The sequence below is a fragment of the Rhinolophus ferrumequinum genome, chromosome 16, assembly GCF_004115265.2.
Source record: "Rhinolophus ferrumequinum isolate MPI-CBG mRhiFer1 chromosome 16, mRhiFer1_v1.p, whole genome shotgun sequence".
Taxonomy (NCBI): Eukaryota; Metazoa; Chordata; class Mammalia; order Chiroptera; family Rhinolophidae; genus Rhinolophus; species Rhinolophus ferrumequinum.
This window is the reverse complement of record NC_046299.1, coordinates 27,719,615-27,743,978: the sequence shown is the minus strand read 5'-3', so window position 1 is coordinate 27,743,978 and position 24,364 is coordinate 27,719,615. Positions and strand designations below refer to the sequence as shown.

Here is a 24,364-nt window from a genome sequence, read left to right as displayed (position 1 = left end):
AGGACCGGCACAGGGCATGCTCGTGGCAACCACATCCCTGACTTCAGAGCATCGCTCAGCTTTCAGTCCTCAACTCTGCAGCCTCATCCCCGTCTCTCCTCTCCTCTCTCCCAGTCCGAGTCCTTCCCGGGGATCTGCCTGTGCTGCTTCCACTGACACTGCTGAGCTGCAGGGCCAGGCTGCCTCCCAACCAGCTTCTAGAGAAGGCACAATGTGTAAAAGCAGGGCTGGGAGGGTCACAGGGGAGGGAAAAGGAAAAAGCGGGTAACGGCCAATGGGGGAGAAAACTTTAATCCTGAACACAGGCTTTTCGTACGAACTTTATTTTTTAAAAAGGGGAAAAGAATCCAAAGTATTAAAATAATCCTCTAATTTTGTTTTGGAAGGACAGGATGACAAAATAATTCATATAAAAATTTCAAGCGTAATTGCTGTAGATACTTCATCCAGAAACGCACACCTCCTGTCTGCAGTTTCAGGTTCCAGCTACATCATGGGTAATGCCAAATCTCCTGGATCCAGAGAGGCTGCAAGCATCTGGAATGCTTATATTTATTCCACAAATAAATATAAAAGGTTGAGCTTACCAGCGGAAATGATTCAGTCCATTTCTGTGATTGTTTCTGATGAGAATGCTAAAAGAGCTGTCCCTCTTCTAAATTCCAAATCTTTCCTTTTCGAAGATGACTACGAGTGTGAAAGAAAGGAAATGTGGAAAGACTTGTTAGGTATGGCTGGTTCTAGTACCAACCAAATGCCACGGGAGACTTTACCTCATTGAGGTGATAAAAAGGTCAGAAGAGGCCCTTTTTCCATTGCCTGGTATGTGGGGAAACCGCACCTTTCTGTTTCTATAGGTGAAGGGAACGGGACCGTGCAAAGTCCCTAGCTATAGCAAGTAAGCAAAGTTCCTATCATTAGCAATTATTTTCTATATTAAAAAAAGAGAAAAGGGTGAGCTGGAATGCAAGTCATTAGCCATGACTAATGTTGCCAATCTGAACCCAGAAGCATGTAGGTATACTTTCCACCAGGCAGACCCTTCCCGGAAGTGGGAGACCAGACTTGGCTCATCCTGAGATTCTTCAGCCAAGTTTAACTGAAGATCTCTAGAACAGTCCAGCTCTTCTCTGCATGCTTTCAGTTGGTGTTTCTCTGAGGAACAGGGAGGTTCTCGTGAAGGTATTTTAAACTTCCATGCTCGGAGAAATCTGAGACCACGTGGTCCTGCCCTCGCAGCAGCCACTTAGTAGTAAGTAGTCCCTCGAGTCCTACTGGTCCCCGGGCATGGATTCGTGATGTACTGATTCCCACTTCAGCTCCTGTGAAAAGGCATGGATGAGGATGTGGCTTTTCCTGGCCTCTGCTTTCTGACCGCCCACCAGCCCCATGTCTCCTCATTCTCTTCATTTGGTGCCCTTTCTCCCTGCCAACTCCTGACCCATCCTCCCCAGGCCAGCCTGAGTTGCACTGTCCCTATAAATGTGTCTGCTAGTCGCTATAAATCATAATAAGCCCCCTTCTTCTAATGAAGCATAATGCGTGGGCCTCCCTTTTGTACTTTATCCCCAATGTATTCTGACAATGCTAGAAGTGCTCTGATACCTGTTCAGTGTCTGGACTGTGTACCATAATTTGACATTTGGGCATTTTTTTCAGACGTACAACAATTCTTAGCACATCTCTTTTTGAGATGTGCCCCAGAATTCTTAGCACATAGGCACTCATTAGACAGCTACTGAACACCTGAAAGAGTACTTATTCATTTCCCATCCCTCTTGCTCCAGGCTCAAGCGCAGGGACATCAGGGGTTTTCCTGGGTCTGCCTCGGTGTTCTGCACCATACACAGGGGAGGCAGGGGTCCCTCGTTCATCACAATTTTATTGGACACCTATTATGTATCAGGCCCGGGGGATAAAGTGGTGAATAATCGATATAGATCCTGTTTTCATGCAGCTTTTTCTCTTGTGGGCAAGGCAGCCAAGGAACAGTTCAGCAAATAATTTCATGTGGTGAATGAATGCACATGAAAGGATGAAGGGTGCTGTGACAGAGTGTGTGGGGAGGGTGGCTACCACACTGGACAGGGTGGTCAGGGAGCATCTCTCTGAGGAGGTGCCATTCCACTGACACCTGACCAATGAGGAGCTGGCTGGGGGAAGGGTGGGTGGAAAGACACTGCAGGCAGAGAGAAGAGCAAGGAAAAGACCTGAGTGGGGATGAGCTTGGGGCAGTGGTTGGTAAGGGCAAGTAGAGTGATGACCAGATTCACATCTTGGTTTAATAATAGAGAGACCACATGACTTTGGACGTTGGCTAACCATCTCTCATGCTTCAGCATTTCATTGAAAAAAAATGAGGAAAACAATAGAATCCATTATGTAGAACTAAGTGAGATATTGCATGTGATGCACGTAACACGGTGCTGGGAATATAGTAAATGCTCAATAAGTATTAGCTGTCACTATTCATGCCTTTCACAGGAATTGAACTCAGAGTTTGAGCTGCTCTGAGAGGGGGATGGAAAGACAATGGAATGGCTTTTGCTCTCCTCCCCCATCTTGGTCTTTCACTTGAATGCTGGGCACCGCAGCCCTTAAACGTATGCTGCTATTTGTTCTTCAAGAACGTGGAACACAAAGATCAGTACAAGTGATGTGATAATTAAATCAAACCCCCAACATAATAGAAACAGGGAACTAAAAATAAAGTGTCTAATGACTAAAAATAACTGAGTTAAAATTCCCTTCAATAATCTTTAACAATTCAGTGAGAACTATTTCTCTAGGCAGATTACTTATTCAAAAGTTCAGAAGGATTAAAATGTTTCAAGGGGCTGAAATACTTCTTGGATGTGTCATAAATGCTTTATTGGAGCTTTATAGAATGGTAATCCTGAAAACCAGAGAAGACGGTCTGAAAAATCCCTATGCTCTTGGGCATGGAGATTTTGTTATTAATGATGGAGGGGGAAGAATGGTGTTTTTCTGAAGCTTTTTATTTCTGGCTGCTTTAGAAGTAAACCTTGCATCTCTGGGCCTACCTGCTTGTTTCTGATGCTGACACTTAATCCCAGCGTAGGTCCTAATGCCTTCTTTCGTCCTATCCCCATGGGGAATTCCTAGCTCTGAGGCAATCTGGCTCTGTGTCTACAGAAATGTCTGCAATGGCAGTGCCCTCAAGGGATGTTGGCATGAACACCTGTCACAGCCTGGGTATGGAGACATGTGGTCTGCCCATACAGTGAGGGAGCAACCCTGGCTTTGGACTTGCACAAATTTGGGTCTGCATGCCAGTTGCATGACTTTGGGCAAGTTACTTCGCTTCTCCCAATCTCAGTTTCCCCATCTATGAAAAAAGAAGTAAGAGTAGCTCCCTTCATAACATCTGAAATGCACAGAGCACAGGACTTCTACCAGCTCATGGTAGCTACTGTATTTCCACCGAAAATAAGACCTCGCCGGACCATCAGCTCTAATGCGTCTTTTGGAGCAAAAATTAATATAAGACCCAGTCTTATTTTAATATAAGACCTAGTCTTATATTATATAAGACCGGGTATAACATAATATAATAAATATAATATAATATAATACCGGGTCTTGTATATAATAAGTATCATTATTCTCTCTCATAAACCCACCCTCCCACAATTCTGTCTCTATCATCTTGATCAAGCATGTGACCATAAAGGAGAGTTGTCTCCTCTACTCTCACCATGCTCCTTGGACCACACAGTGATTCACAAGGGACTTCCTCCCAGGACCTGAGTCCTTCTTACCCAGTCCGAAGCGGTAACCATCAGAGAAGCGAGTGCTGGCGTTCCAGAACACACAGGCACTATCTACGTGCTGGAGGAAGAACTCTGCTGTTTGCTCTGCAGCACAGAGAAGAAACTGAGTTAGGATGACCCACAGAGAACACCCCTGCTTCCAGCCACTTACCAGTGACTGACTGGGGCAGGGGCTAGGCCACTGAGGAGCTTTCCCACATATTAAAGATTCCCCACATACGAAGATTTGTGAGAAATCTGAAGAGGAAGAAGGCAAACCAGCTTCATCAGTCGCTGCTGTGGAAGGAGCAGTGGCCTGGCAAAGACTGAGTTGGAATCCAGACCTCCCCTTGCAGATATACCCTTGGCGCTACAACGGCCTCTCTATACTATTTATTTATAAGCTACGCAGCCAGGATGCCTAAGTCTGAGCTCCAACTCTACACCCAGTAGCTGGGTGGCCTGGGCAGGTTTCCGAACCTCTCTGCACCCGAGTCAAATGAGAGTGACAATATTACCCAGCCCACAGGGCTGTGGAGTGAACAAAGTGGATTGATAGCCACAGAGCACTATTGCAGAGCCTAGCACATGGGGTGCTCCATAAATGTTAGCTGTTGCTATTGGTAGTGTTCTGATCCCCCGATAAACTGACTAATTCCTTGAGGGGGCCATCCTGACTTTCTTTGGAGTTGGTTCTGCCCTTAACCTCCTGAGCCTTGCTTTCCTCAGCTCTGAAATGGGTTTCTTCCAACAACCTGGAAAGATTGCTGTACGGAATAAATGAACACCTCTAACACAGAGAGTGCCGTCTCTCTGTGGCTCATTGTCTCTCCCCCACCTCCACCCATGGGGCCACTGTGCCAATATAATGAGGTAATAGATGTGAAAGCACAGCTAACCAGCAAAGGTGACATCAGGCGTTACCATTAGTCTGCTCAGATTGTTTTCCTGCAGACAAGGAGGGGCTGAGAGGAGAGGAACCACTCAGAGATGAAAGCAGAAAACGCGACCACCACACGCCTGAAGCATTTGCACACTGACCATTCTCTGTGACGATGACATCTGTATGGGAGCTGCCATACTTGTGAATGTGGTCGATGGCCTCCTGGACACTGTCCACCACTTCAATGCACAATTCCAGGTCTCCATACTCAGTTCGGAGGGACTTCACTTCAGAGGGGCTGAAGGTCAGATAGGAGGCGAACCTGGGGCCTGCGTGAATTTTCACCTGGAAAAGAGGAAGTCCAGGAGCAACACCATAAACACAGGTAAGCGTGCTCACACTTCTTCCTCCAGGACCAAACAGCGGCATGAGCCTGAAGATGATGAGCCCGCAGCTCCTGGGACCTGGACACCTGAACTAGTCCCTGCCTTGCTTTCAGAGGCAGCCGCTGGCCCTCCAGGATGGGACGCTCTGCTTCTGAACACGCTGACTGGCCACCTGCCAGCAGTGGGCCCTCAGTAAAGCTGGAGCAGAGATTCCAGCAGGAGGCCTCTGAACGTTAAGAATGTGCAACACATTTAACGGGCTATCAACATAAGCTCCTGACTGCTGGCATTTTACTAACACAAACACTTGACTATAAAAACCCCACTGCCTGCAGATAGAACCCAGGGAGGTTCATGCAAAGGGAGATGCCATGTACACACTTCTATTCCTTTCACCCTGGAGAAGTCCTATGCGTGCTTCAGAGGAAAATAGTACCCGGCGGGTAACCACTTCAAATGGTGGTTACTTGTTACAGTTCCAACTTTGTCCTTTAGTCCTAGGTTCAGCTCAGCTCTAGCCTCTGAGGCTAATTCTGCTCCTGGTCAGAAGAATTTATGGAACCTGAGCCTGGTCACTGGAACCTGAGGATCCCAGTCACAAGTCTGATCCCACTTAGGCCCTGTTCTCAGAGACCACTCCAGGCAGCGTTTGTGCCTTGATTCTTTGGGACCCCACTTCCTCCAGGCCTGGCGTCCAACTATGTTCCTCAGGTACTGGAACCCCATCCCTGAGCCCCACCTCTGTGCAAGTCACCCTGCTGGTTGACTTCCTACAGTACAAAGGTGCTGCACGAAGTACACATATTGACTCATTTTGATTTGGGGAATTTCAAGGCAACCTGGGGATGACTGAGGACAGAGTGGGTCTGTCTGAATCAGGAGTTGGGGTTTTATTCCTAGCGAACGGAGAACTTTCCTCGTGTTTAGTCCAGTCCAGTGTGGTGCTTGCCACACAGAGGTATCCAATTAAACAGACCACAAGTGCAAAGGAACACAAGTGACTATGTTATCTAACTCTCTTTTAATTTGTGGGGTGCATTTTCATTTCCAAAACAACCCCTTCAGGTTCTCACTGGGACCATGCCACATTTATATAAGCTGAGTGGAGCCTTCCTTTCCTGCAAAAGGACGGAAGGGAAGACACATGCCCAGGCCAAAGCAAACAAGGCCAGCAGTCCCTTGTTCTACGGCTGTGCTAGCTTGTATGATTCTGTGAGGGTGTGATGACATCAGATAGTAAAGCTTAAACTGTGTCCTGACAGAACATTTAATAGTCCACTTTTGTCTGGAGAGCAATCTATTTTCTTCCAATTAGGAATTTACAATTGAACATACACTTATGTTGGAAACTTACTGGCGTTGGTTGTTTATAATCTTAATGGAAAGAAAATAATCTCAGAAAAAAAGGACATTATGGGTACAATTTGTTGACTCCCAAATATTACTGCATTAAGTATTTAATATTGGGAATTGAAGACATTTGTGGAGGGGTACATGCCATAAATTTTTGGTTTGAGAACATTTCTGCACAGTCTTTTCAAATCAAATCCAAACAGGAATGTACATTCAGAAACATAAAGTTTAAACTATGCTGCCTGAATAAAGATTGCCAGAAATAGTCCATTCAGTGGGCTGTCATGTGATCTGTCTTATCTTTGAACTCTGTTAGTCCTTAACACATTCCATTTTGTAATGAAGCTATTTATGCGTGGGTTTCTTCCATCTACTACAATGTCAGAAGCCAGGGGCCTGTCTTCGTCATCTCTGTGTACTTAGCACTGAAGTTTGTACATAGCAGATGCTCAAAAATATTGCTTCTTGGATTGCCTTAAATGGTATGGCAGCTGCTCCTGGTCTAATCCCACAGGCTTCTAAATCTCTACATGGAAGGCAGGAAGTGATGTATGAGTCCTGTGGACTTGTCTTACCTGCTCCACTCTCAACATATCAATGATCTGGTCAAACAGTGGTGTTCTTAGCAGATCGCGGTGGATTAACAGAGTCTCCAGAGCATTACAGGCAGCTGGATATTCACATTTAGAGTCTCTAACTGAAAGGAGGACAAAGAATTGTTTCTACTGACATGATCCAGAGCCACAGAGAATCTGACAAATATTTTTGCCCGTAAAACAGGAGACCTCGTCCAGCTCACCTAGTCTGGTGGCTTTATCGACACTGGCCTCTGAATCCACGTACATGTGGCAGATGCCTTCACTGTGCCCCATCACTGGAATCCCCTTAGCGGCTTTCTGAATGTCTCTGACCAGCTGGGAAGAGCCGCGTGGAATGATCAGATCTATCAATTTGTCTAGGCGGCAAAGATCTTCCACTTCTTCTCTGGTATTCACCTGAAGAGGAAGGGAGTCAAAAGATAAAGAGGACATCTAACCTCACGAAACAGAGAAACAGCAACATCCCTTTTACAGATGAATGTCTGCACCTCCTGAGAACGAAATCAGGCACTAGGAAAACTTGTTCCAAAACAAGATTAAGTCCCTGATCACGGGAACTGACATCATCCAGCAAATGCTTACCAAACACTGCACGTCAGGCACTGAGCTCTGAATGACAAACATGCAGGACCTGGTCCCTGCCCTCAAAAAGCTCAGTCTAGTTGGGAAGATAGGACGAGGACACAACTAGCCATACACAGGGCAGGTAAGTTTTAACGTGTCAGAAGAGGTACAAAGTGCTATCCCTGGAAGTTAGAGGAGGCACCGATCATGCCAGGTGACGAGCACCACAAGAAGTGGCTGCTCTGGTGGTCCTACAGCCATGGCCTTGATGACATGTTGGGTCTTGCTAGGGAGTCACGGTTCTTCACGATTTCTGCTGACACCCTCAACCCAGGGATGCTGACCGGACTGACTAAAGTGCTGGTGTCAGGACACCGATTATGGGCATCTTTTTGTCTTCTTCATTTTCAATTTTCCCCTTCATATTCCTGTTACTTGTAATAGAAATATCAATACACGTGTACAAAAATGTTCACAGCAACTTTAATCTGCACAGCCCCAAACTGGATACAACTCAAATGTTCATCAACAGAAGAAAGGATAAACTGTAGTAGTATCTACATGTAAATGGAATACCACACAGCGACATAAAAGAACACTACTGCTAGAAGCAACAATGTGCATGAATCTTATGGACATAATAATGAACAAAAGAAATGCAACATAAAAGAGTGTGTTTTATGATTCCATTTACATGAAATTTAAGAATAGGCCAAGGAAACTGAATGTGAATAAAGTAAAACAAGTGGTTACCTGGTGGTGGGGGTGGGGCATACTGATTAGGAAGGGCATATGGGAGACTTCAGGGTGTTGGAAATGTTCTGTATCTTGATCTAGCTGGTGGTTATTTGTGTGTGTGTGTGTGTACACATATGGACAAAATCATACTTGTTCACATAAGATTTATATACTTACTGTATGTACGTTATACATCAATAGAAGGGGAGGGAGGAAACCTGTTGAATTAAGCTAGGATGCGGTAGAGCTGGGATTTGAATCCCTAAAATCTGTGTTTTTTCCACCCAGTATGTTTCCATAAGAAAAACCCAGATTCTTGTCAGTGAGCATGAAATGCAGCAGGTTTGCAGACACACTCTTAGCAGCCAACAGTATCCTCGAATGTTGGAATGAGTTGGCCTCAATAAAAAGAGAGAAGGATGTGGATTCAGCCTAGGTCCAAATCTAAAGTCTACTATATAGACTATGTGATTCGGGGTGAGTTACTTAACCTCTGAGCCTATCCCATCTATAAAATGGGCCTAATAATTTATGGTATTTTTCTTATAGAGTTGTTGTGAGGATTAAGTGAGATAATGGGGGAAAAGTGCCTTGCCCATAGTAGGTGCTGAATAAATTGTAGCTCTTACTACCTAGTTCAGAAACTCCATTTGACAGTTGAGTGTGAGACAATGGTTAAAATAATGACCATAATAGTAACAATAGCACAGCCTCATACTTACATGCTGCATAATGGTTTATGACAAACTTGCATAACATTTTTCTCATCTTACATGGCCTAAGTCATTCTGCCAGTGAGCAGAACGCAAGCCTCACACTCTAGGCCTGGTGTTCCTGCTGCCCTGGGACCTAAAGGATGAAAGGTAACAGGCATTCCTGTAAATCAACAGTGCCAAGACACAGCTGTATGAAAGTGGTCTTCCTAAGTCACTGAAGACCCACTGGGCCAAGGAAGCCCCTGGCACTGTCCAACATCCAGGCATACAGGACCTGCTGCCCATAGAATCGAGGCTGCCCATAGAAGTGCCTTGGCTTACAGGAGGACCTGCTGCCACTCCAATCAAGGCTGCCCATAGTAGTGGCTTGGCTTTACATGGCCTAAGCTTTGCTTCAAATACCCAAAGACCTGACCTGGCCCCTCTGGGCTTGACTTGGCTCATTCCCAAGGACCTACCAACTGTACAGCCTCCTTGACTCCATGGATGGAGAGGGCCTCCTGGGTGAGGAGGTGAAGAATCCGGTTGCTATGTGCAGCCTCCTTCCCTCCTTTGAGTAACAAGCCATTACCACTTGCAATAGCCAAGGCTGCCACCTGCAGATCAAAGAGGAGAGCAGTGAACCAAAGGGAAAAAGCAATAATGTAATAGTAACATTAGCACTCACTGAGCACTTTTTCTGTGCCACACACTGTGTTAATCGCTTTATAAGGCCTATCCTGTTTCATCTTCACAACATTCTAGTGAATTAAGTACCTGTTTTATCCCCTGCTTTACAGATAAGGACACTGAAGCCCAGAGAGTTTGGTTACTCCGCTAGGTCACATAGCTTTTAAGTGGCAGGCTAGGAGCCTTGACTCCAGAGCCAAACCACCTGGATCTTAGGAACTAAACTATATGGCTTCCTTTGCATCATTAGCAAAATAACCTGAGTTAAATGGCTAGGGTTACGTGACCCCCCTCCCCACTTTGGCTACAGTGGAGGACAGGGTGCTCAGCTGCCTCCAGACTCGGGCTGAAGCTGGGCGGTGTCTCTAGCTAATTGTTCTGAGAGCTTTAAAATGCCTGGTGCGGAGAACCTGGAGAAGACTACAGCTCCCGCCAGCCCCTGGACAGCTGTGGCAGGAACTGCTGGGAAAGGAGCACAACTGTGTGAGGAGGAAAAACAGGCCATTCAGCAGTCACCCTCTAAGAGGATTAGTCACCCTCTTAGAGCAAAGGGCTAATGACACTGATCTGATCATCCAAGGCTGAAGCTTAACTTCTCTCGGGTGAATGAAAATCTTCCTGTTTTTGTAACGCAGTGGAAGAAAATTTACTAAAAAACCTTGCCTGAATATGTTAATCTCCAGACTAGTGGCTCTTAATCCTTTTTTCCTCATTTTTATTTTTAAAGATTTTATTGGGGAAGGGGAACAGGACTTTATTGGGGAACAGTGTGTATTTCAGGACTTTTTTCCAAGTCAAGTTGTTGTCCTTTCAATCTTAGTTGTGGAGGGTACCATTCAGCTTCAAGTTGTTGTCCTTTCAGTCTTAGTTGTAGAGGGCACAGCTCAGCTCCAGGTCCAGTTGCCGTTTCTAGTTGCAGGGGGCAAGCCCACTATCCCTTGTGGGAGTCTAACCAGCAACCTTGTGGTTGAGAGGACGCACTCCAACCAACTGAGCCATCCAGGAGCTCAGTGGCAGCTCAGCTCAAGGTGCCGTGTTCAATCTTAGTTGCAGGGGGCGCTACCCACCATCCCTTGCGGGACTTGAGGAATCGAACTGGCAACCTTGTGGTTGAGAGCCCACTGGCCCATGTGGGAATCAAACCGGCAGCCTTCGGAGTTAGGAGCATGGAGCTCTAACCGCCTGAGCCACTGGGCCGGTCCTTTTTTGTTCATTTTTGTTGCTCATGAATCCCTTATTAAAATAATGTAAACTTGCTCCAGATAAATGCACAAACACACTGAATTCTGCATACAACTTTTAGGATTCAAGGATTCTGTGACGCCATCCAAGGTTAAGATCCCATGTGAAGCACCTCAGCGGTAGTTGGCTAAAGAGGAAACCTTTCTCCTTGTGAAGTGTCAGTTAGTATGGATAAAAGGTAGCAGAGAAACTTCATGGACACAGCCTACAGGACCCATTTTTACCAGCAGAGGGGAGTTCTGCAGCTCTCTCTGGAGCATTTCTGAGACAGGTCAGAAGGGGTCAGGTGCTATGGGAGTCCCTTGGTGAACAAGCTGGTTTTAGGTCATGCCAAGCAGTATCCTCTATGGAGCATTCTGGACTCCCATGGTCACTTATGTCCTACAGTAAAGAGGTGCCGTTTTTTTGTTTTTTAAATAGAATTCTCTTTGTGGCTAGTGCAAAGAAAGAGCTGGTATCATCCTATTGGATAGTCCAATGGGATAATGGTCCCAGATTTCTGGGAGAAAGTTTAGGGCAACAAGTGAGGCCACCCTCTAATGCCACCTTGCATTTCAGAGTTTGGCTGCTTGGCAACACCTTTAACACATGGTTTCTCAACATCAGCCTGTGATGTGTCAGATTCCTTAGAGGGTTGTACTCTAGTTTCCAGTAATTACTAGACGTTCTTTTCCTAAGAGATGTACTTACAGGAAACCATCTGTGACACTAATAATAAAGAGGTCTTTTTCACATGGGCACAACCTGCTATGAGATGCAGGAGGCTAGCAGGTCTCTGCTCAGGGAACAAAGTGCCCCCGTGAGCTAAGACATTTGGACACGTGCTCCGGTACCATGGTATGGGAGAGTCACCTAGGTCCAAGACCCAGATCCGCCCTTGTAAGGATGACAGGAATATTAACATCTATAAGCTTCAGTTTCTTCAACTATAAAATGGACACATGAATACTTACTTTAGAATTACTGAATGAATCAATAACAAATTACCTTAAGAACAATCTAAGAATAAAGTCTCAAAAATTATCTTTGGGGGGAAATAAAAGATTAAAAAAAGAAAGTAGGGCCGGCCTGGTGGCTCAGGTGGTTGGAGCTCCCTGCTCCTAATGCCGAAGGCTGCTGGTTCAATTCCCACATGGGCCAATGACAGATGGCTAAGTTGGTTGGAGCACAGGCTCTCAATCACAAGGTTGCCGGTTTGACATCTCGACTCCCACAAGGGATGGTGGGCAGCACCCCCTGCAACTAAAATTGAACACGGCACCTTGAGCTGAGCTGCCGCTGAGCTCCCAGATGGCTCAGTTGGTTGGAGCACGTGCTCTCAACCACAAGGTTGCCAGTTCGACTCCCGCAAGAGATGGTGGGCTGCGCCCCCTGCAACTAAGACCTGGAGCTGGACCTGGAGCTGAGCTGCGCCCTCCACAACTAAGACTGAAAGAACAACAACTTGACTTGGAAAAAAGTCCTGGAAGTACACACTGTTCCCTAATAAAGTCCTGTCCCCCTTCCCCAATAAAAATCTAAAAAAATAAAAAATAAAAATAAATAAAAAAAGAAAGTAAAAGAATCTTTGGGAAATTAATCTTGGCATTAGTCACATACCTGGGGTAGACAGTCAGGGCGAGATTCAAAGATGACCAGTAGAACTCCAATTGGGACAGTCACTTGTTCTAGTTCCAAGTCTTTTGCAACTCGGGTGCGGCGTAAAACGCGGCCCACGCTGTCCTGTGAGGAGGCTGCAATCTGCCGCAGACCGATGGCCAGGCTGTTCAATTTAGATGTGGAGAGGCTCAAACGTTTCAGCAAAGGAGCTGCAAGTCTTCCTGAAGAGGTGTGAAGAATACATTATAAAGCAGTAGATCCGGGCAGGTGGTAACTATTTTACTGAACAAGTGGCACTGTGTTAGGAGCAGACACGGAACTTAGTGGACCTGAGAAAGACAATGACCTGCCATTTATACAGCTTTTCTGAGGGGCAGTTTGATAGTAGTGATAGTAGTTTGACAGCATCATCAAACAAAGGTAAGTAAAAGCATACCCTGTATGCGAGCAAGTTCAGTTCCATAAATTTATCATCTGCATGAGCAAACGTGCATGTAACGAGGATACTTATCATAGCATTTTTATAATAGTGGGACACTGGATTCTACCTATAAATAAATTCAGACAATGGGCTACAATGCAGTTATTATAAATACTGTGCCTATATTTACTGATATGGAAAGCTGTCAGGATATAGTCTGTGAAAAAGGAAAACTACAGAACAGCATGTATGATAGGATCCTGTTTATCCAGCATCGCATGTATAAATGTCTGCAAGGCATCAAAACCAGTAATGATCGCTGTCTATCTTTCTGCCTCAATCTTTTATAATCACTGTGTTATTTTTAAAATCAGAAGCAATGGAGATGGTTTCTTTTGAAATAAAAACTTAAATGATGGCAAAGTTCATATATAAAATTTTCTTTAAACTTAAATACAACAGGTATAGGGTGTGATTCTCTACACACACATATTCATACACATGCATGGATATATACTCAGGATAACCATATGGAATACACGTCACGAATCATTACTACGGTTAATGTTGAGATGAGATTATGAAAATTTTCCCTTTCTTTTTTATAGTCACACCACCAAGATAATAAAAAGATTTCTACTTTGGAGTGGAGAAACCAACCTTATATTAAGAAAAAAATTAAACCATCATCCTATAACCAAATTATATCAGTATGTCTTTGCTTTTCCCCATGGGCTAAAAATCAAGTTTTAATTATAGTGCATGCTAAATGTTACAATCGTTTTCCACCTTACAATGAATGCACATTTTCCATGTTGCAAAAATTATTTTAATTACTATTAAATATTTGAGTTAATATAGGTTAATGCACTTAACCACACTTATGTTATTAAACATAATAACATAACAACATAATACATAATAACAGGTTGTATCCAAGAATCTTTACATATAGAGCTGTTTTCTCCTCTTGAAACATTTTCCTAGGCTAAATGTCCTGAAATGGGCTTACTGAGTCAAAGGGGATCACCACACTCATATATACCCAGGACCTTGTTCTTCAGCCATTGTGTGTCCTTGTGAATTTCCAGAGACATAACTGGGATCAGAAGTCAGAGTTCTGCCAACAACTAGTTGTGTGACCTTGAACAACAGTTTTAACCTCTGTAGGTCTTAATTCTTTTAAATTAAAGAACTGGATAAGATGTCATCAAAGATTTCTTCCATTTCTGAAAATTTATTTTGTGACTTTCCAATACTGTAAAAATTCAAAAGACCAGATGTAAACTCTAAAGGCGGTTCCAAAGCAATGGCTCAAACATGTTTAAGGAAAGAAAATATGTTCATATGCCTTGCAGGTTTGTCTAAAGGGAACAACACTAATGTGGATGTTTAATTTAAGGCATATTTATTTAGAAAAGGAAATTTAAAAACCCATAAAAATCAACCGATTATTTTAAGATACAAAAGACAGAGAACTAGCAAAAGGGAGAGAGAGTGAGGGCTTGATTCTACCTATTCAGTTGTGTGCAAAGTGAGTTCAACCGTCTCACTCACTCTACCGTTAGCACCTCAGGGCACTTCTCGAGGGCACCTGCTGCTAACGGGGCAGACTACACACTGGCTAATACACTAGGAGGTAAGCTATCCTTCATCCAGGCTGCACAAACTATTTCTGTAATGACTTCATATGCACAGTCATTCTGGGTTTGAATCCCGAATCTGTCACTGGTTTTAGGCATGTGACAACTGCTCTGTGCTTCAGTTTTCACCTCTGTAAAACTGGGATAATAAGTAATAGCTACCTCATAGGTGCTGTGTTGTAAAGATAAAATGAGATCCTGTCTGTTAAGCGCTTAGCACAATGCCTGGCAACACAGAAAAGCCTCAATATATGTGAGCTGCTGTTAGATAAATGTCTAAAATAGCGAGGTCCTCAATCTTTTTCTTTTTTGTCCTGAAATTGCCATAACAGCCATGGCTGTTGGCCTGTGAGGAATGGAAACAGCCCCTTTGGGGGGTTGTACTGGGAAAGGGGGTGGAGATAGTATGTAAGTTTGAAACAGCCCAACGAACACTAGTTACCAACCCTCAATAAATAGGATGCAAAATATACAATTTCTTCTATAACAATGTTGACTTTAGGCAGACTATGATGTAAGAATTGTTAGTAAAACAAAGAATAAGGACCAAAACAAAACCCTCCATGGGGGTATTTACCCTCTGCTTCCTCCAGGTCTTTTTTGTTGGCTGACAGGATTTCATCACGCTGGTCTGTCAACAGATCAGCCAGATGATGGATAATCTCTGCTCTCTGGGAAGAAAGGTAAAACATTAAACAAACAAGCAAACATGCTAATACAAGAAGAATGCATACCTACTCCTTTAAACCTACTCTTCTGATTGTGCCGGGCCTTACTCCTAAATCCAAGGTCACCAATGACTGAAATCTTACTTCGTATCATTCATTTCCCACCATTGCTCCTCTCATTTTTTCCTTCCTCTCTCACTGCTAATCTCCCCCTATTTCTTCTTACTTCTCCTCCTCTTTCACCGCTCCTGATTATTATGATTAGCAAACCAGCGATAGGGGAGGGGGCATGATGAATTGCACAATTCATCCATGAGACAGGCCCAGCACTCTGAATCAGCAGGACACACACATCTCAACACATTTAATATTGCTAGCTGTACATAATTTATTTCCCAGGTAAGTTTTTACATCTAGCTTGTCTTATTTGATAATGAATGACTTATTTAATGAATTCAGTCAAAAGGGGAAAAAACCCAGTCCTGGTATGCTTGGGGAGACCCCAACCCTTACCTACCCAGACTAGGAAATGGGGGAAGTCAGTGTGGTAATTAATGAAGGAGTACAAGTGATTTAACAGAGAGAGAAGCTAAGCTCTTCCTTTGTTTTCCTTTCTCTACTTGGACTTATTTTAAATTCTCTTTTCCTTTCTCAGGCCAAAGTACTCCTCAGAAGAAACCTATGTACATCACTCTCAAATCTACCCTTAAAGACAATCCTTGGGAAGCCAGCCCCCAGCTCCCACATGATCTCCCCACATTTCCAGCCTCATCGTGTCTCTACTTCGACTGACTGATTCGTTGTGGACAGGGCAGGACTACGACTACAGAGCAGGCTCCTGATAGGTCACTTAGGTGATTTGGATGGACTGGATGAGCCACTTTCCTCAATTTCCATGCTCAGTATGTGGCAGGATTAGGGACCCTCCCTGGTCTCATCATTTTCATATTTTTGATCAAAACATCATAAGGATGAAAAGCTACCTTAGGCCTCAGCCTACAAAAAACAAAAAGGAAAATAAAATTTAGAAAAAGAAAAAAGGCAGAGCAAATCTGAATCAGACTTGGAACTTGGATACTCCTGGGGAACACAAGGAATAAAGGGGGAGATGGCAGGCTTGACTGTGGACTAAACCTCACAGCACGACTCACTCTGAAAACTAACAAGACTATCGGCAAGGGCTATTACCTGCTCTGGTTCCAAAGTGGCCAGCATCCTTCCTCCTGATCGGGCCATTTCTGCCTGCTGCTCAACAGTAGGGCCTGCCGGAACATTTGCAAGCATCAGATCATTGTCAGCTTAGTTCCCTGTCACTATCCCAGCATGTACACACGCTCATCACATGCCCAGGACGTACACTTGGTGCCTTGGTGTGTTTGCGGCACAGAGATCACTCTGACCAATATAATGGCAAAAGAATATACCAGATTAACTCAGGTATAAACACAACAAACTTGTCTGTTTCTGGGGTAGACAATGTAACTTATGTCTTCTAGAGTTCTTTTTAATTCCACTTTGGCTCCTACTTTCTAACGTGTCCGCACTTCTGAATGTAGATTACAACGCAATTCTACCTTTGTGAACACTTGAGAGTGCATATCATACCTTACGCATCTTTGCATCTCTAGTGTTTATTAATACCGGGCATCCAGCATGGGCCTACCAAATGTTTCTTGAGACAATAGTTGCTTATATTCTTTGTCTTTAACTTAGTGCTTTTAGAAAGAACAGGAGGCCTCGTTAGGCAAGTTAAGTTTTACAAAAGCAAAGAAAAATCCAGTTTTGCAAATAGTGTTCAAAACAATACCCCATTTCATAATATTAGCACATCAATTTTGTGATCCCTGTTCCCACAGTGAGAGCTCAGCCTTCAGTGCCTTCAAGGCCATGGTATCACTAGCTATCATCCACAGACCAAGGGACTCCATGAGAGTTACTTACCTGCAGGCTTTACTTCAGAAAAGAAGGTACCAACTTTCTTTCCCTCCACAATGTCTGTGATGACGTGCCCAGACACCTTTGCGTGGGTTCCATTGGCAATAACCACAGAAGTGCCACCTTGCAAAGCCCAGAGGGCTGCTTTCACCTAATGGGAGACGTTGGATCCAAAGATGAGATTCAGACATTTGCAGGGTCTAGTCACCGCACTTTAAACTTACAAAGAGATATAACATACAATGTAATACTGAGCAATTTAAGTACATACAGGAATGTTTTAGAACAGCTCAGAAGCTCTGAAAACACACTCAGCCCATGTACTCTTCCCAGCCCAACACTGGCATGTGCTGCCTAAAGACAAACCAATCTACCCTTTGTGTTCAGCGTGTCTTCTCTCCAAGACTCTGTACCAGGACTCACCACTTCTACATGGGACTTATTGTGCCTCTACTTAGTGTCTAGTCTGGTGTTTGGCCAGAGTCTGAAGCTTTTGTAAATGGGGCTTGTGTTCATCTCCGCCATTGCCAATATGCTGCTGCACATTAAGGGTCTAACTTCTTAGAACAATTAACGGGAGAGAATAATTTTTGAAAGACTTCATCAAGAAAATATTTGAGCTGGTAACATCACAGGATTTAAGAATTACGAAAAATATATAAACTTTTCCCTTAAGAACTTTACAATATGGACACACTGTTTACGTAATATTAATAAAAAGAATACAAATACAGCCATGACTAAATATAAGTAGAAAATATGCATTATGCTGGTATTTATATGTGTACATATGTAAGTGTATATGCCTAGTATCTGAACCATTAGCCCCAAACAATTACAAAAGTAAATATGACAAAATACTGTCTTGGTTTTATGATTGTTACAGGCTGTAAAAAGGCACCAGATTCTTACCTTGGCTTCCATGCCACCCATTCCCACTCTCGACTTGGTTCCAAATGTCACAGACTGCTGATCTCCGGGATAAAATATATCGATGAGCTTTGCGTCATCTGACCCTGGGGGGCTGTCAAAGAGGCCTAAAAAGCAAACAACAGTCGATAAAACTGCTTCAATGGAAGTGAGTGTCCCCAAGACAGGCCTCCCAGGCACCTGCCAACCACTCTGTACTTGACTCATCCAGATGGATTCTGCTGTTCCACTAGCTCTAACCAGAAAAGAGAATGAGGGATCCATGGAGTCCACTCATACTCAAAAACAGCTCCAGGAGGACTCACCTTACACACTTTTATAACAGGGCTTACGATATAAATGTTTGTCAGCATCAGAGCATGCGTACATCCTTAGCACAAAATTTATTAGCCCTGCCCAGGGTCTACCAGGAAACTGTCCTCACCTCTGCCCTTGCTCCTTATGATGCTGACCCTTAAGGATGTAACTGAAAAAGATGAGTAGCTACTGCAGAAATAGTGCAGCAGGCGTATGTTGTTTAAGGTGACTGCTTCCCAGCAGGATGAAACGTGAAACAGGATCTCATTCACTGTCACTGTAACCACTTATATGCCCCATGTTACGGGTGAGCCTTTGCGAAGGTTAGGTTGAGTCAGCAGAAGAGTACATGACTCTTACATTTATTACCACGAAGCCTATGTTCCTTTCATAACTGAGTAGAGTGACATAAAATAAGAGATACATGAAGTGTTACATGCATACCACCCAAGATTTAAGATCCACACAATTTCACTTTAAGCAAGTCAGAGCTTTGGAAAGGGAAAAGAGGGGCCTGAGAAAATGGAGTCACATCAAAGCCTAAGGGAGGAACGGCCTCTGGCAGGGGACTGGCTAAAGGACATTTGGGGCAGTGATGCTTTGGGTTTTAAATTACTGCTTTTCTTGTGCTAACACAGAACCCTTTGCTCCATTATTCCAAATCTCTAAAATAGCCCTGCTATACACATCCTCTCCAGGACAGTAAGGGAGTCCGAGGGGGCAGGAAATCGGTGTCCAGTATAGAACAAGGCAGTGCTGAACCATGTGCAGCAATCAGAGAGCGAAAAGGAACCTTTGCAGCCTCTGTCCACCTCAACCAGCACTCCACAGTTCCCAGGATTTCAGGTGAGCTCTTCTTAGAAGGTATGTGCCATGAAGCCACAGACTTGGATTCTGAGGCTGTTTTGCTTTCATACAATAAACAGTATAAGCAAGGTCAGACAATTCTACGCCAAAACGTCTCCAGAGATGTCAAAGGGTTCCTAGCATTGTGATATATTTTCCCTTCTGGCAGCTTCTCAAACCCATCAAGAGCATATTTAAAATACTGATATTGTTCTAAAAATCAACATTCGGTGGATAACCAATCAGAGTTAAGAGCATAAGCCCACTGATGATCAATTTCGGCGTGTGAGACTGTAATAAAACTGTTTACTAGAGTCCAGTTCAAACTGGATTTTATATATTCATCTCTCATATTCACATCCTGTACCTTGACAGGCAGTACAGGACAGACGGAAGGGTGCAGATTTTTTAACTGAAAAAGAGTTTAAGTTTAAAACTGTCCTCTGCCAAGTACTAGCTATGTGACTTGGGATATACCATTTAACTGGTGGGAACTTTAGTTTTAATTTCTTCTTCTGAATAATTGGGCCAATCTACCTACTTTGCAGGGTTGCTACAAGGGTTGGATAAATTGACATTTATAAAGAACCTAGTATGGTATTTATGCACAGTAGAAATTTAATATAAAATCTGTTGATTAACCGAAATGCCTTCTTCTCCAGGGTGGCTTACTCTTACCCCAAATGAGCCACTACTATCCTGAGATTTCAAATTTACAGTGGATAAACATGGTACTAAGACTTCTTGCAGGTAAAGACACTGACATGTAGTATGATATCTCTGACCTTGCACATGGGCAGAAGACTGATGAATCCATCTCTATCTGCCTGCCCTTACCTGATACCACTGGAGTGCAAACTGGAGAACAAGTCCAGCCACGATAACCTGCCTTGGGTGTGGGATGGGAACTAAACAGGGTTTTCTGACCTCCTGGGAATGTAACAGGGGAACATGGGGGATCCTGTACGTTTGGCCTATTTTGGACATAACTACCATGTTCCTTATGAGTCAAATGTAAATGGAAACAGCTTAGGAAAGTGATAAGAGTGAATGGAGAGTCAAACTGAAGCCAAGAGGGGCCCCCTCCATAAGGAAAGAGAAAGGAACAGAGTAACATATAAGAACATGGTAGCCATACAGCCTGGATTTTCTGGAGTGGCTCCAATTTAAAATAATCCGTCTCATAAATTACCTTAAAAACTGAAAGTGATCAAAAACACAATTATGTGTCATCTCACACCCACTAGGATGGCTACAATCGAAAAGGCAGAGGTAAGTGTTGGCGAGGATGTGGAGACACACTGGAGCCCTCATACATTGCTAGTGGAATGTAAAATGCTGCATTGTTTTTACCATTTTGGAAACGGTTTACATGGTTCAATGGTGTTCGTGGTTTGGAAAACAGTCCAGCATTTCTTTAAAAGGCTTAAATACAGATAGAGTTATACCACATGATCCAACAATTCTACTCCTAAGTAAAATAAAAACATGTTCACACAAAAAGTTGTATGTGAGGGAGGCCGGATGGCTCAGTTGGTTAGAGCACGAGCTCTGAACAACAGGGTCGCTGGTTCGATTCCCACATGGGCCAGTGAGCTGCGCCCTCCACAATTAGATAGAAGACAATGAGCTGCCAATGAGTTTCCGGAGGGGCGGCCGGATGGCTCAGTTGGTTAGAGCCCTAAGCTCTTAACAACATGATTGCCGGTTCAATTCCCACATGGGATGGTGGGCTGCGAACCCTGAAACTAAATGGCGACTGGACTTGGAGCTGAGCTGCACCCTCCACAACTAGATTGAAGGACAATGACTTAGAGCTGATGGGCCCTGGAGAAACACACTGTTCCCCAATATTCCCCAATTAAAAAAAAAAAAAAGTTGTACGTGAATATTCAAAGCAGCATTAGCATTGATGCTATTTATACAAAATGTCCAGAACAGGCAAATCAATAGAGACAACGTAGATTGGGGGCTGCGCAGGCGCTAGAGAGTTTGTGGGGGAAGTGAGTGACTGCTAAATGGGTGAGGCGTTTCTTGTTGGGGTGAAAAAATGTTCTAAAATTGTGGTGAGGGTTAAACAACTGTATTAAGACACTAAAAATCATGGAATTGTAAACTTTAAAATCGGTGAATGGTATGGTATGTGAATTATATTTCCATAAAGCTGTTATAAAAAAAATGAAACTGAAGTGCCTGGAAATGACCCTTCAGCATTTAAACTTCATCTCCCAGACTCCCCCACCTTCTTCTGAGTCATAAAAACCATTTGTCAGACCACATGGCTCAGAAAATAATGGTCCCTACTAAAAAAAAGATTAGAAAGACTCAAACAATGAGGGAAACTCATGTGCTCACACATGTAGCACAGTGGTACCTCAGTTTTCAAACGTCTCCATTGATGAACATTTCGGTTTACGAATGCCATACATTTTATGGATCTATGATATCAGTAGATAGTAAAATCCATGCTAAATTTGCAATTTTAGGGGTTATTTTAAAGGTCTGGAACGGATTAATCCATTTTGCATTACTTTCTATGGGGAAACTGCACCTTGGTTTTCGAACGTCTCAGAATTCTGTTAACAGTCTTCTGGAACAGATTACGTTAGAAAACCGAGGTACCACTGTACTTAAAACAAAGGGTTGGTCAAGGAAACGGCATTACTTTGTACCTTCTACATCTGAAAGAACAATCAAGAGGTCAGTTTTCATTTCCACGGCCAGACGGGCAGCCAGACTATCATTATCTTTAACACTAATAACCTGGAATGCAGGTAAAAAGTCATGAGTGAGTGAGCTATACAGTTTAAAAAGAAGTTCACATCAGCACTCAGCTAGGCTCTGGCAGGCAAAAATCAATGACCATGAGTAAGTGGATGACAGCTTTTGCAGGCCCCTTTTGATTGTAAAACACCATGCCTACTGGCAATGCCCCTTTCCAAACATGCACCCTTCTACCCACGGATGGTGCTCACAGCACCATCTTAAATCACTATCACATCTCACCCTGTTGAATGAAACCCTCTGACTTCAGAAGATCGTAGGCACCACTGCTCACGATGCCACCTTCTCTCCCAATCTCTGCATCTTGCTAAGTGCCAAGCTTCTGGTGTTAGTACATGCAGCACAGCGTGGCATTAGTGTCTCCAGCATGCTGAACCCTTAGAATACTTTACCCACATTTACCCCCTGGAGGTCACTATTGGGCTCAGCTGGGGGGACAACAGCATCATTTGTGTTGACAATGGGGACAATGTTCATTCGAAGGAGCTCATGAAGTGTCCCATTGAGGTTCCTTCGCTTCTGCTCATCATGGAAATCCAAATTAGTCACCAAAATCTAAAAGGATTAAACAGATGGAAAACACAGGAAGGAGGAAAGTGATAAACTTCCCTCGAACAGCAAACAAAAGATGCTAAGGCTGGAGGAGTTCAACTTTAGGCTTCTGAGAGACGCTTATCCGGTTTCTTTTAGAGATGTGGAAAAAAAATCACTTGGAAGATTTATTGAAGGATGCTCAAGACTTCTTGCAAACATACTTCAATCCTCAGAGAGCTACCAAATTTCATTTCTTTCATAATAAAATTAATGTACCTATTTTAGAGAGATATTGGGAGAAGTAATGACTGCCATTAATTTTAAAAATATCTCTGTTATCCTAGCAGCTGATTCAGGATCCAGCCATGAGAGGCACTGAAACATCTGGTGCGCGCGTGAATGCATCGTTTACCCTGCTTGGAAAAGTGTATGAGACAAAATGGAATAGGGCTGTGCTGTTCCTGCTGTGCTGCCAACCACGACTGGAGTTAACAAAGACTGTATCTGAGCATGTGGGATTAATCTGAGAGGCTTATGGAGGGGAATCCTGCGTAAGTCACAAAGTGGAAGAAGAGCTAGACATAACTGAGTTCAGGGAGCGGATAAGCATATGCTGCTGAAACGTGGAGTGGAGAGCTGGGCGTGGGGGCTGGTAATCAGCTCTGCTTCCTTGCTTGAATCCAAGTATTTAGCAGTGTTTAGCGGGAGAGAAAGGCAAATGGGGATGATAGCAATGTAAAGGGAAAGAAACCCTGAAGCTCATGAAAACATGGTTCACTGAAATCCCTCTGATGTTTAAGGGAGAGGGTTCTTGTGATGTAGAGCCAGCTAAGAAGGAAAGGTTGGAGGCAGACGGTCAAGAAGGAAGGTACTGAAGCCCTGAACTTGGGTTTGGCTATACTGAGAAGATAACAGGAGCCTGAATGACATAAAAATGTGGGTGATGAAGACAAAATAGTAACATGACTAAAGGAAATACTCACTCACTTGATAAAAAGTTTACTGAGTACCTCTGAAATCCCAGGCCCTGTCCGGGCTGCTGGAATGGAGAAAAAAATGTTGATGGTTTGGGGAAGATGGAATGGGGCACATTTTTTTAAGGATAGACCACGAACTCCTTTTCAGAAAAGTTTAGACCTGTAAGAAAACAGGTCAATGTATGGATTCTGGTCCTGGTGGTGAAAGTTCAAACAGTCAAAGTAAACACGTATAAGTAGGAGAGGCAAGCAGCAGGTATAAAAGTCCATTGAAAACACCCGTTGCTCAAACAATTTAACAAACAAGAGGTACTAGGAGACAAGAGTACTAAGAGACAAAAGTATGTGCTTGAAGTACCATATTTCCCTGAAAATAAGACCTAGCCGGACCACCAGCTCTAATGCATCTTTTGGAGCAAAAATTAATATAAGACCGGGTCTTATAGTAAAATAAGACCAGGTCTTACATTATAGTAAAATAAAGGCAGGTCTTATATTAATTTTTGCTCCAAAAGATGCATTAGAGCTGAGGGTCCGGCTAGGTCTTATTTTCGGGGAAACACGGTAGGGCAATCTGTTAAGATGCAAATCAGTTTCCTTTCTATGAAAAAAAATAAGCTGCTGTACTTGTTTAAGTCTTTAACCTGACAAACAACTTACTGGAGACTTCCAAAAGCCACTGAAAATGGTTTCCAAAGCAGGATTAGTAAAGAAAACACAGGATAAGGTGCGAAGGGCCAAAATTTCTTAAAGATAAGCTCACGGGACGGCAAAGGTGAGAGAGAAGCGTCCTGTGGGTGGATGCTT

General features: G+C 43.6%; 1 protein-coding gene across 3 annotated transcripts in view; it reads right to left on the bottom strand.

Moving 5' to 3' along the window:
- Nucleotides 1–313: 313 nt before the first annotated feature.
- Nucleotides 314–24,364, bottom strand: part of ALDH18A1 (aldehyde dehydrogenase 18 family member A1) — a 38,309-nt gene continuing 14,258 nt past the window's right edge. For 2 of the 3 annotated variants that reach the window (XM_033129951.1, XM_033129952.1), the window contains exons 6-18: nucleotides 22,443–22,601; nucleotides 21,935–22,025; nucleotides 18,102–18,226; nucleotides 17,196–17,340; nucleotides 16,443–16,516; nucleotides 15,164–15,257; nucleotides 12,523–12,743; nucleotides 9,471–9,608; nucleotides 7,195–7,390; nucleotides 6,971–7,092; nucleotides 4,815–5,001; nucleotides 3,783–3,878; nucleotides 314–1,322 (exon numbers count right to left, since the gene is read on the bottom strand). In XM_033129951.1, coding sequence (XP_032985842.1) covers nucleotides 1,141–1,322; nucleotides 3,783–3,878; nucleotides 4,815–5,001; nucleotides 6,971–7,092; nucleotides 7,195–7,390; nucleotides 9,471–9,608; nucleotides 12,523–12,743; nucleotides 15,164–15,257; nucleotides 16,443–16,516; nucleotides 17,196–17,340; nucleotides 18,102–18,226; nucleotides 21,935–22,025; nucleotides 22,443–22,601 — 1,830 coding nt within the window. In that variant the 3' untranslated portion in view covers nucleotides 314–1,140. The remainder of the gene's footprint in view (nucleotides 1,323–3,782; nucleotides 3,879–4,814; nucleotides 5,002–6,970; nucleotides 7,093–7,194; nucleotides 7,391–9,470; nucleotides 9,609–12,522; nucleotides 12,744–15,163; nucleotides 15,258–16,442; nucleotides 16,517–17,195; nucleotides 17,341–18,101; nucleotides 18,227–21,934; nucleotides 22,026–22,442; nucleotides 22,602–24,364) is intronic. The other variant, XM_033129953.1, reaches the window with a different exon arrangement.